The sequence below is a fragment of the Physella acuta genome, unplaced genomic scaffold (assembly GCF_028476545.2).
Source record: "Physella acuta isolate Inbredline_101_S28 unplaced genomic scaffold, ASM2847654v3 ptg002406l, whole genome shotgun sequence".
Lineage (NCBI taxonomy): Eukaryota > Metazoa > Mollusca > Gastropoda > Physidae > Physella > Physella acuta.
The window spans coordinates 17140-30842 of NW_026733895.1; the positions used below are offsets into that span (position 1 = coordinate 17140).

The 13703-nt window shown below is 33.9% G+C and overlaps 1 protein-coding gene across 1 annotated transcript; it reads left to right on the forward strand.

Moving 5' to 3' along the window:
• Positions 1 to 269: 269 nt before the first annotated feature.
• Positions 270 to 10722, forward strand: LOC131933210 (uncharacterized). Its single transcript, XM_059290004.1, has 6 exons — positions 270 to 393; positions 4177 to 4274; positions 4852 to 5114; positions 7559 to 7811; positions 10020 to 10079; positions 10496 to 10722. Exons 2-6 carry the CDS (start codon positions 4229 to 4231, stop codon positions 10558 to 10560), a joined length of 687 nt encoding a protein of 228 aa, XP_059145987.1. The 5' UTR covers positions 270 to 393; positions 4177 to 4228; the 3' UTR covers positions 10561 to 10722.
• The last annotated feature ends 2981 nt before the right edge of the window (positions 10723 to 13703 follow it).

The following is a 13703-nucleotide window of genomic DNA, read 5'->3' on the forward strand; positions in this document are numbered from 1 at the left end:
ATAGTTATTGGAATAGTAGTGTATTATTATATATTTAAAGAAAATAATTTATTTGCTTCTTTTTAGTGCATAATTACATCTATATAAAAGCTTGTTATTAAAACGTTTTATATGAATTTTACGGTGCCTGTAAAAGCTTGTTAATATAAAGGAATTTTATATTTGTTTTTTTTTCTTGTAATCTCAACACCATATATTTTTCAATTGTTTGCTGCAACTGGAAGACATCGCTCTATGTAAAATAATTCTACTTCCTTTTTTCGCTTTGTTAGGCTATGGCATTTGGATAAACATCAACAGTGGATTCATAAAAGAAAATCTCTTAGTTGATACAGATCTAAGTACGTATATTTAAAGCATTGGTGTACATGGATTAAAAGTATCGTAGAAAAGGTAATTAATATTAGAAAACGGGTATTTAAAGTATTAAGGAACTGTTAATTACAGTAACGATGTTCTGCTCTTAATTTAATGAAGTACAGATAACTAATAAATAGCCTAACTATTTGAAGAAACGGTAATGTAATGTTTTTGGTGAATTGAAGGGGCGCAGGTATTGGAAGTATTATTACATTGGATCAGAAGAAATCGACTTATCATACACTTGCAATTACGCATGAGATTACGGAGGTGGAACAGTGGAGTAGCTAGGATTTTCGGACCCCAATGCAAAAATTCTTAGCGGGCCCCTTTGTAAGCCATTGAAACAAAAAAAAAAATCAACTGCCACCTACGATAAAGGGTTTTAAATAATACTAGACAACCCGTTATTGTTAGATAACTGTGGGTTTCGGGGGTCATCCGTAAATGACATCACATCTGTCACGTATTATCACAAAATAACCAGACCTCACATTAAAAAGACGACACACCTCAGACGTTTTTGTCTTTTAAAAACACCGATTTCGGCTGAGCATGGTTCTGACCACACAATCCATTCAAATGCTGATGTCACAGGTGAACTCTACACCTACCCAACTCTACTTCACCTGTCCAGTGTCCCTCTTTGTCTCAGACATGTTTTTAAAGTTTAAAAAAAAAAGATTCCGGCCAAGCATGGCTCTGACCACACTATCCCTTCATAGGCTGAGGACACAGAAACTCTACTTCACCTGCCCTGTATCCAGCCAAGTTCCGATAGGCAACTTTATCATTCACATCTAAAAAGAAATTGAAAAAAATTAACGTTAACATGATGAGACTCGAACCCGTGCAACCCGGATGGTAACTCTAATACACGAATTCCTTAGCTATCTAGGCGCATATGATCATGGACGTATTTACTTATATATTTTACTTTTAGTCTGCTTAGGAAACTTCATTTACGCGAACAGGCCATAGTATTATTTCAAATTAAATATTATCCCAAATTGGCCAATTCCATTGAAAAAAAAAACAACAACAAAGATTTATATAAAATAATTAAGGCCTGAAATAGTTTAGTATATAGATTCTAGACCTAGGTTCTAGATGTAGAATTTACGTTATAGTTTTTGCCGTAGCTCAAGATCTAGAACCTAGATAGGTAAATCTCATGAATTCTCGAAGAAGATGATCATTCAAGCTAAGAAATATATTTAAGGACTACATAGTTTAATAAAAAAATCCAAAGATTTATTGTGATTTTAAAATGGTTTTTATTTTGAACTTATTAATTTTGGTTTGACCTAGATTCTAGATCTAGGGTTGTTCTCTACATAAACACTTTTTTACAACTCTACATATAGTGCAGATTCTCTCCTGTAAACAAACAGACAAAAAAAACAATGAACAAAACAAATAAATATACAAACATGTAAACAAACTTGAGTTTAGTAGTATACAGATAAATATTCTGTACATTTGGTCTTTTATACGTCCTGATTGTGCATTTATACTATATTATTATGTAGTCCAACTACCCCCTAGATTTGTAAAAATGTTATAGCCTTAAAGTTATTTTTTTTAAAGTAACCAAACACAGTTACCTCACAAAGTGGGGGGCTAATGACAACATTTAAGCGTGACACCATGACATAACATTGTAAACTTTACTGTCAAAACTATGTTGCATCAAGCTAAAATAATAAAAGATTATTGAAAGAGAGGTGACTCCTCACATAAAATGCTAATGGGGCGATACCTTTTGTAAACGAGCACGGCAACACACACCTGACCTTGTGACGCCACCAACCTTACACAATTCTTTAAAATTGTATATGATTTATTTAGATCTGTTTTTTTTTCTTCAAGCTTTTGATTTAGAAAAATTAGTAGTAAGTTTCTTGAGATTCATTTTAGCTGCTTCTGTATGTTCGATTCTTAGGATGGCTAAGTTCCTGACCCACTGGTCATATTTACAATTTGTTTCATAAAAAATTATCAGGAGAATATAATGGGATTTAAAAAGTACATGAGAGACACACATTTCCTTCCCGATCACCGTGAAAAAATGTTTATACCGACTAGCTTACCAGTCCGCGTTGCTGCGATCTAGTTCTACATATCAGAGTAACGAAACAATTTGTAAAAGTTTCATCAACGTGTATTTTTAGTCTTATGACATTGTTTCCTAAAAACTGAGATGGTTAAAAATTAAGCCACGCCACTGCTTTATTTTTTCGAAGCTTTGTTTCTGGGGCGCGGGTTGGTCCACACTACCGCTCAGACGCCCTTAAGCGTGTTTATGAAAGCACTGAGTGTAAGTTAATCATCCTCCGTAATAATGAGGTTGAATCTCTTTCTGTCACCGCCAAGGTATTAAATGCGTCGAGGGAGTGACTGGATACACTAGTGTAGGTAGCCTGTTGCAAACCCAGACTCAGTTAATTTATCGAACGTAGAGGCCCACCGTGTACATAGTATAGAATACACGTGTGATTAGTGTCATCCGTACGCCGGAGGCGTCGAAAGCCGCCCTTAGTGCAGTTTGATCATTGAATCAATTAGTACCCCTGCCTCTGCAGGACGCGCAATCAACGGATTCTTTGCACTCAGGTAGCCTCTGGGTAACTCTGGACGCCCAACCGCTACTACTGCTGAAGCGCCGAAGGTCAACCCTTATTAGATTTAGTAATCGATTTTTTTTTCATTCCGTGTCACTAGTGTAGGTCACTCATTAAAACGATTATATGCGCCGTAGTGTTCATGGGAGAAACCGAGGACACCGGCTGATGCTGAAAAAAATAGGAACGCTGCCACGGACACCCAATCAACGAACTGCAGGTGCAAAGTTAGCCGCTGTGAAAGTCTGGGTGACTAATGGCCAGTGGCGTAGCGAGGTCTGATTTTACCCGGTGCGGCACTTAATAGCGTAACCCCCCCCCCCAGAGGCGTAGCGACCCTTCACGGGGACAAACTTTCAATTTTCGATTTGCATCTCCCCCCCCCCCCCCCCCATTAAACTTTCGATTTGCACCTCTTAAAACACTATTTAACACTCGAATTAATCACTTAATTAAGTGGGATTATCATTTATCTCTATATATTTTGCTATTTTTTGCCTTGGTGTCACCCCCCTAAATGGTGTCACGCGGTGCGGTCCGCACCCCCCGACCCCCCCCCCCTCGCTACGCCTCTGCAAATGGCACCGCCTTACTGCGGGGCGCGCCCTCCGAAATAAAATAAAAATTTAATGGCAGAAACCTTATCAAAAGTCTGAGTTTCTTTCAGAAAAAAATGTCTGGAAATAAAAACACTGCCTGGAGTATTCTCAACGAATTCCTAAAGTTTCTTGGCGATTAGATGAAACCCGAAAACTAATTAATAGTGTTAGTAGCGTCATGTTGATTAAAGCTTAATGAGATCAACAAATGAAATGTCAAAAATAAGTAGAGAAACATTGACACATGTTGGACTTATATCAAACAAATATTAAAATTCCAATGTAAAAGTTTTTTTTTTAAGAGTTAAAAAAAGGCTCCTACGTGCCTTAGGCTCCTATGCCTGGCTTACGCTAGCTTTACAGTAGCTACGCCACTGAGGAGGAATTAATCTGTTTGAGTAGTGGAGTCACTGGTAATGGCGATTGCTTGAGAGAGGTTAAAAATAGAACAGCTATGTAGCTAATTATGAATGTCTTCTGTTGGAAGTAAAACCAAAATAAAAAGTCTGATTGTTCTGCTGGAGGCGAGATCAATGTTTTCTATGGACGACCAAACGCAAACAACTGATAACGAAATTATTTTAAATTTTCAGCATTGTTTTCCCAACCCAGCCATAGAACAAGTCACTTGTCGGAGTTTGAAAAATGCTTTTCGCTACTTTAATTTTGAGTGTGTTTTTTATCGTTACAGGTAAATTAATGTATCTATAATATATTTTCTGTTATGATTTTGATAAAATGATACTTATATGATAAAAAATGTAATGTATATATATATTCATACTCAAAGGAAATATGAAAACTTGCAATAAAAAGTTTGATTTTTTTCCATTGATGTAGCACTATGCTATACAGAGTCTAATTTAAAGCTATGAATAATTGTATTAACATTGCGAAAGATTTTTAGTTAAATATTTATTCCCAATATGGGTTTGTATATAACTCGACACATTTGTGCTAAAGAGAGTAAAACAAATATAAAAACATTAAAAATAATAAGCTTTTAAACGCACTGTTAGTATACGACATGTTCGACTTAATTTCCATTCGTCTGGACGCATAAGACACGTTTAACTGAACCCCACACATCTGTTAACATATAACATGTTTAACTTTATCCAATACATATTTTAGCATTTGACATGTTTAACTTTATCCTCATATATATTTTAGCATATGACATGTCCAGTTTAACTCCATACATCATTTACAACTACTTTTTCTCTGTTTCAATTGCATATCATTTTTTTTTCTATGTCCGTCTTAAGAAAGCGAAACCGATCAGAACTCTCTTGAATTTCAAAGAGCAAATGGAATCAACGTTACAATAGATGGCTACCTACCCCGGTGTCCAGGGTGTGTGGTGTTTGGGAGGGATCCACTGATCGTCTATGGCAAGTTTCATCTACCAAGGGACAAGTGGCACATAATAACGCCAGATCCCGCGTACACACGACCTCAACCATCCTTTTTCGTCTCATTTTGCCGTTCAGGCTGCGAAGACTTAGCCGATTGGAAAAAATGGTTTGGGGTAATTAGTACATTATTTCTAATTATGAAAAAATAATATAGTTTAAAAAAAATACATATTAAGTATCGCAGACAGAGTATCTTTGGAAATGTTCCAGAAAATAAAATTTAAATGATTTTAGGAGCATATAACCTCGCATGAAACATCTACACACTATAATAGTTGGTGACAAGTTAAAGATATGTATCTAAGAACAAGTTATTTTTTAGTTAAATATTTGTTTTTTAGTTTGTACAAGAAACCTTGCTGCACTTACTGATTATTACTTTTTATCTCGTTGCCATTCGTTGGTTTTTTCTAAAAGATTAATATGGGATCTATACATTAATCCGGATTTAGCAATGGAATGGAGCTGGAGTTGCCACCTTTCCCCCTTACAGCATTTACGGAAAGTTGTTTTCGGTGTTTTCTCTAGGCTTTTTTCAACGGGTTGGGGGGGGGGGGATAAACATTTCCGGGGGACGGACACTGTTAAAAGTATATGTTTTCTATATAAATTCCATTTAGTTCGGGGGGAGGTGTAGACCTTCTCCGAGAGGGGGGGGGGGGGGGGGAGGCCACGAAGATATGCCTAGAACAGTGGTTCCCAAACTTTTTCGAGTGGCGACCCCTTTTATAAAAATTAAGTGACCCGCGACCCCCATAGAATTAAAAACTCGAAATTAGTAAGGAATTTCATCATCACTGAAATAAGATTTTCTAGTAGACTTTCAATATGAATTATTCTTGATAAATGTTTAATACGATGAGTAAAACTGCATGCTATTCACTAGCCTCGACATTCACGTTGAGTTTTTGTTAACGCCAACCTCATGTCATTCTTAGCATTTAATTTATTTATTTGCTTTGTTTTTAATTGGAGAAGTGTTGAAACTCTATTCTCGCAAAGATATGTAGACACAAAAGGAATCAAAAGGCATCTGACGCGGAATCATTCCGCACATTTAAGAATCCATCTTGTAATTCATTGGGAATGCTCGCAACATCAAGGGAAGCAGAGGATGGGTAAAGTGTCAATGCAGATTTTTCTTCTTTCAGCTCAGGGTTAACGCCGCAGTTCGATGCTAAGAGATTCAAGATGCCCAGAAATCTCCTCTTTCAAATTTGTATTTACCTCACAATCATACTCATCAACCATGGCAATATTTCCAAGATTTGTTTTTCTTCGCCAATTTTGTAGCCTTGGTAGTCATGAAAAGAGATAATATTCGTTCTTTTTCTCTGAAGCTTCAGGTTAAGCTTATGTTGATGTTCGAATACATCTGCTAGGTATGATTCTCTCTCCAACCACTCTTTGTCGTTAAAGTATATCAAAAGGTGTTGTTTCCCTTGCACCTCCAAGAACAACTTGATTTTATCTGTCAATTCAAAAACACAATTCACAACATTTCCTTTTGACAGTAGCAGAACCTCATGATCTTTATTCACATCTTTGCACAGTTATTTAAACAGACGGGTGTTTAGGGCTCCAGATTTAATCTAATTTACGACTTTCATTAGCATTAGCAATGGAGTCGAAAGAGTATTGCTGGCGAGGGCATATCGGTGAATCATGCAATGGATTCCCATTGACTAGTCAGCTAAATCTTTTACTGTTTTCTGAAAGCCCGATCTTGACCCAAACCTAGATGGCGCAACATCCTTACAAACTCCAAGGCCGTTTCTCATTTTTAATCATCCAGTTTTTAAAAAAAAACTTTTTTATTTTCTCCATGATATCTTCACATAATAGCAACTCTTATTTGCTATTATCTGAATGAATATATTTCACAAAGACAAGCAAATTAATATCTCACCATCTTCAACATTGAGGGTTTGATGAAATTTTCTCCTATTGTGTGAGAGGTTTTTTTTGCTTGGCAATTTCTAATGCGACTTCATATAATGCTTGCACTAATGCTGTGTGAAAACTTCCTGTTCGATCAAGTATCTGACGTTTGCAACTAACTTCATGCATACGAAATAACGTAACATCTTTTTGATGGGTTCCGAATGACTCGTCTCAAAATTACGTTTTAGTTTTGAAGGTTTCATAGAGTCGTTGATGAGAACAACTTTGCACAGTACGCATTGTTTCTTTCCTATTACATTTCCGGTGATGTTAATAGGATCAAATTTCAGATATTTTTCTAAATATTTATGTTGGTTTTCATTGCTAAGGTTTAGTCTACAAGTTGGCGACCCCCCAGAAAGCCCTTCGTGACCCATAGGTGGGTCGCGACCCCCAGGTTGGGAACCCGTGAAGAATCTCTAGTTGTTTCACTCCGGCGCCTTACCACACTCTCCTTTCAAACTCCTTTTATTTTAATTTTAAAATGAAATATGATGCCATGGTTGATCAAGTATAAATATATACTTATATAGATGTCGATTCTTGCTTTTGAAATAAAATAATTACGCTTCATTAAAGCACTGAAGTTTTTCTTGTATTATCTTTTCTTTAGTATTGCCGGTTTGGAAAGGATTTCTTCAAACCAGACGGCTGCAAATTAAATGATCAAATAGTACGAAAATTGGCCTATTCCAATTGCTACTGTGATGACACTGAACCGATGCGCTGGTTTGCTTTGATAGATCCCTTTTATTTTAAAAGTCCTTATATGATAATCCGTGCTGTTTGGGATGGAGGCGATAGAACGAAACCAAGATTTTTTCCACTCCAGAAGCATAACACAATTTATCTCAAGGATATTATTGGTAAGTTTGCTAAATATATTATATACAAAATTTATAACAAACATTTATATAACTATACAATAAAAGGAAGGAAATGAATATTCTTTAAATATGTCATTATGCATAATTATTTAGATTATAATAATTATACAAAATTTATAACAAACAGTTATTTAACTATACAATAAACAAAAAGGAAATAAATGTTTTTTTGAATATGAAATAATGCATTACTATTTAAATTATAATAATTATAAAGTAAAGCTTAGGTAGCTTATGCCATTTAAGTAAAGGTATTCAATAGATAAAATATTCACCCCCGCTTTTCTTTATAGTTATTTAAAGACTACAGTGTTTTATATCTTTAAAGAAAAAAATTCATTTCCTAATTTTTAGCGCTTCTTTCCTATTTAAAAAGGAAAGTGTTCAGATTCTAGTTAGGGCACTTGCCGGTGCAGCAGGTTTTTTAAATTTGGCAGATCTTCGCGTAATTGGGATTAGAACACGGGAGCAAAAGCCGGTTGGTCACAAAGTCAATGACACGCGGGTCAAAACTGATCACCACTGAACATTACCTCAAACGAGCTAAATATTAAAAGAACTCCACATGTCGAAACCCGCTGTTAATTTAATAGTTCGTACATCGACCACAGCGTCACGAAAAACACTGAAGACTGTTAGAACTGACCACATGCCACATATTCTTATATATAAACGTGTTTAATTTTTGTAAAAATATCGAAACAAAAAAAAAACCTCATTCGAATGTTGTAAAAGGGTACTAACTACCTAAAGTATTGATTTTACATTTGAGTTTTATTAAATTTTGAGGCCAAAAAAATACGAAATTTAGTTTTCGTTAGAGTAATTATTCTATACATATTAAAATTTGTATCCCATTAAAATTGTTGAAATTAATTAATATAACATAATCTTTAAGTTGTAATATCGTCTAATTAATTGATGCGCATTCTACCAAAGTTTCTTTAAAAATGAAAAAAAAAACTGCTAAAACTTGAACCCTCCAGCTTTATATAAAACTTTCACCAATTAATAAATTATTCAAATGTTCAGTTTTAACATGTATTAAAATTGGACGTTTTGAATTCGTTAAATAGATGGCATTTTTAGTTATATAAAGCACATGTAAAAAAAATAGGCCTATTTATATTACTGTCCTTAATCTTTATCCGTAGTCACTAGCCGATGAAGAATACTTCAATACGAAAGCGAACAAGCAGATGACTTATGTAAATTACATAAATGATGCATTTTAAAAAAAACGAAATATAATATTGTAAATCACCACGCTTAATCGTATGTGAAAAAAAATTAAATAGGTAACCTAAAACAAAATCCATTACATATTCTTTTATACCTAAGTTTATGATTGTTTTAAGACTTTTTTAATGATGGCATTTATTAAAATAATAACGTCCATAGGGTATATAAATTACAGTTTATCTATTTCTGTAACGTTGTCATATGGGTTATAATGTGATAAGTTCACATTTGATTTACCTAACTTAAGTTATGCACCCATCGGGATGGGTTGGTTCAGGGATGTAAAATTAAGGGCCGCAGCGAAAATGATTTTTTTTCCCCGCAAAAGCGGCAAAAACAAATTCTCAACAACTTCCCAAACTAGCATAGCGATCGGCTGAAAGGTGTAGTAATGCTTAAAAGACAGACAGACAGACACACATTGCTTTATATATATATATATATATATATATATATATATATATATATATATATATATATATATATATATATATATATGCCTATATAAATTTTGATGACTTATTCTGGTAGTAGCTCCAAAACAAAAGTCGGGAATCTAAATAGCCAAAATCACCGAGAGCAGGAATTATGTATAACATGTAGCATTTTAATCTAAATTATAGTGGTGGAAAATGTTGCTTGTTCTTATGAATTTCCTGAAAACATTTTCTGTATATTTTCGTTTAGCTCTGGTTAATGTGTTATTAATAGTGCAAAAAAAAACTGTATTAGAACTTAAAAAAATAAGTTTGATCTTTTGGACATGCCAGTCCAAAACTGAAAGATGGAGTGACGTTCACCTGGTTATGTGACCTTATTAGCGTAGCCTGGATACACACAGATGATCTAAAGACCAAAACGGCAAAATTAAAAAAAATTCCTCTAAAAAAAAAACATCACAACACCCCAGGCATAACGTGGGATTAAAATATTGTCTTAATACAGATCGTGGCCATATTGTTATGTCTCAAAGATCTACGAACAGATCCAAGTCCTGGGCGGCGGGTAAGTTATCTTTGATGTTGGTATCTAAACTGTTCACGCATAACACAACCAGCCTATAGACTGCAAGTTGCTTCTACATTAATGATCCCTACCAGCCTAAAGACTTTTAGTACATTATGTATTAATACACACAAAAGAGTGCTAGTGGCTGTTATATTAATAAACCGTACAAGCCTAAAGATCGTAATAGCTTCTACATTAGTACACCATACCACCAAAAAGACTGCTAATAGTAATAGCTTCATCATTAATAAACCCTACCATTCTTAAGACTCATTAGAGTCTCTACATTAATAAACCCCACCAGCCAACGTATATAACAAACATATATCTTGTCACCACCGGGATTGTTCAAGTGTAGTTTGTAGTTTGTAACACTGACATGTTTATGTAGAAATATCAACATGTTTTTACAGATCTTCTGCTGGAGTTGACCTCAGTTGTCCTGGCCTTTGGTACCGTGGCTTTCTTCATGTCTTAGGCTGAGATCCTGCTCATTGGTGTCCATTTGGGTGTGACCATTACAAATCTCGGAACCAGGCAACTCTGTATCACCACCAGATAGAATGTAAAATGGCTCATGTTAGTGTTTCAATAAAGTTTTATTTCTAATTCATTAAAAGACACAGTCAATGTTTCTACATCAGAACATTGTTTAATAACTTACTACATAATTGTATAACTATAAATTTTTAAAGGCGGTGTATTTTGTTTTGAAAATAGGAATTATCTTTAGTTTATAACTAATTTTAACTTGTAGTTAGGTTTACATTAAAGTTCTTTTTAAGTTTACTATTTTAAACTATATATATATATATATACACACACACACACACACATACACACACACATATATATATATATATATATATATATATATATATATATATATATATATGTTTATATATACATATATATATATATATAAACTAAGTTACATTTATTTGGAATTAAATACATATATAAATATAAATATAAATATATATATATATATATATATATATATATATATATATATATATATATATATATATATATATATATATATACATATATATAAACTAATTAACATTTATTTGGAATTAAATAAATAAATTTTAATGAAAGTTGTCTTGCTTAATGTTTCTTAATTTCAAATTAAATATAATTTTGTTAATTAAACGTAACTTACATACTTTGATTCCCATTTATTTACGTTGAAATTATCTTCAGTTCATGCCAATAAACACGGAAATCAGTTATCTTTATCTAAATTTTAGAGTTAAAAAGTATAATTGTATTTCAACGGCACTAACAAAATTTAATAAACAACATATTGGGGAAGTAGTTAATTTGTACCTCATACGAAAATAAACTGGGAGTGATCTCCCTAAACTTTCTCGAATATTCTTATATAACACTACTGGGGCGGCAACTCGGATATAGAAATGATTTTTAATTACTTAATTTTGTTTCAAATAGAATAGAATCTCGTAGAATAAAGAATTGCACTCCAAGTGAACGCCAAAAAAAAATTTGCATAATAGTGTGGAAGATTGTTAGTACTTTATAAATTTACATGCATTTTTTGAGATGTCGGAAACAGCCTAAATTACTAATTCTGGTCAACGGAAGCTACTCAAAATTTGATAGAAGGCATAGAATTTGATTAAGTAATTAAAAATTAATTAAAAATCATATCTATACGCCGAGTTTCCACCCCCGGAGTGTTAGATAAGTATATTCGAGAAAGTTTAGGGGAGATCACTCTCGTGTAATTTTTTTATGTTACCTTTAACGATATATTAATGTGTATTTCTTATAACGTCTATGTTCAATACATATTAGTAATTTTTGTTAGAATACCTTTAACATGCAGTTGTTCTAGATTAAAGAAAATATTGCGTGTATTCATTATAGTACTCACTGATGAAGACACGGACAAAGGACATCTAGGAAATTCATTTTTTGGTCGGTTAAATTATTTAAGGCAATGAGTCTGTTTTTGGTATTTAATAAGATAAGCCCGGCCACTAATTCAAAAAGTACAGGGGCGAAAAGTTAAGCCCCGCTATAAAGTCCTTGCAAACACGTGACCTAAATCACGTGATACCTGCGTCCGCCGCCACATTGGTGTACACCGGACGTAAACACAATCAGCTGTTCACCATCGCTGGACGCGTTCACTGTATGTAAAGAACCGCACCCGCGGAAAAGGAAAAATACGTTAAAAAACTTGAACTCTTAGGAATTGAAGATCATTATACTGTTATTGACAGTTTTATGGATAATATAAATATGTGGCCGAAATTTCTAAATAAAAATACTGTTAGTAATACTGTTTGCGTTTAGAGTTTAAGTAGACGAATCTGATCAAATGCAGTAATATATTATAGGTTATCTAGATCTAATTAATGTAGATTCTAGATTCTCCGTTAAGTACAAGATTTAGTAGCAATAGATCTAGTACAACCACACTACTGTAGCAAACGTTAGACCACTTAACTCCTACAAAACCCACACTACAACGGCTAATATAATTCACGGGTAATAACCAATCTCAGCCAATCTGGGTAGCATGTTATACAATTTAAGACCCTTATAATCTAGCAGGGAAGTGATCAGACACATTAATACTGATGTTCAACCCTCATGATGGCCAGCCCCCACCTTTTTTCTAACCCACAATAAACCTAAGAGGAGCCAGTACCACTGCCCTTCACTGAACATTTCTCACCTCCGTGATACCCAGCCCCACAGAGATAGTATCTCTAATATAATTTTGACCCTCAGGGCCCAGCAGGGAGAACAAAGGGGAAAGTCCCACTGCTCTCCCCTCAACATTTCTCACCTCGATGTAATGTTATGTCATTTATAGCACACACGGCCTATTACGGGGAAGCTACACACTAGTATACTAGCTACACACTAGGTGCCTACTGTAAACTACTAGACTGTAGGCCCTATGTAGACCTGCAATTGTATCAATTGTAGACTGGGTCCATTGTTATAGGGCCTTAGTAATTTATTAAAGCCTTGTACTACAATAATATCAACTACATGCTGTATAAACTTTTTACAATTTAATTTAAGTAGCAGATTCTAGATCTAAGTCTAGTCATACAATTTATTTCAATTTCAGAAAATTTCGTTTGCTAAAAAATGATTAGATTATAGAGCGAGCTTTTAGATCTTAGAGACACTTAAATGCTTTATTAGGCCTATTATGACTACTTTTGATTTATTATGGGTGTATTTTGAATCGAATGTAGATCTAAATTTTGTAATTAAATTTAAGTAAATAAGTAGATTCTAGATTCTATGTCTACCCAGCCGAGCCAGTCACCCTAAATCCAGAATCTAGATCTGTGGTCCGAATTTTGTTTACGCCATGTTTAGAGCTAGATTCTAGATCAAGAAATTAAAACACTATTATTAGACCTACTATTAAATCTTATTATTCTTATTATTACTTTTGACTTTGTCTTTTACTATTAGTATTTGTGAAGGTCGGGCATATTTGTTTTATTAATAGTTATCTTTTTATAGGTAATTAAAATTAAGGTTATTATTTTACTGTCCTTACCTGAAACAAAGTGTCGTGAACAGATTCGCATCTTATTTCCCCGCTGCTTCACTCACACC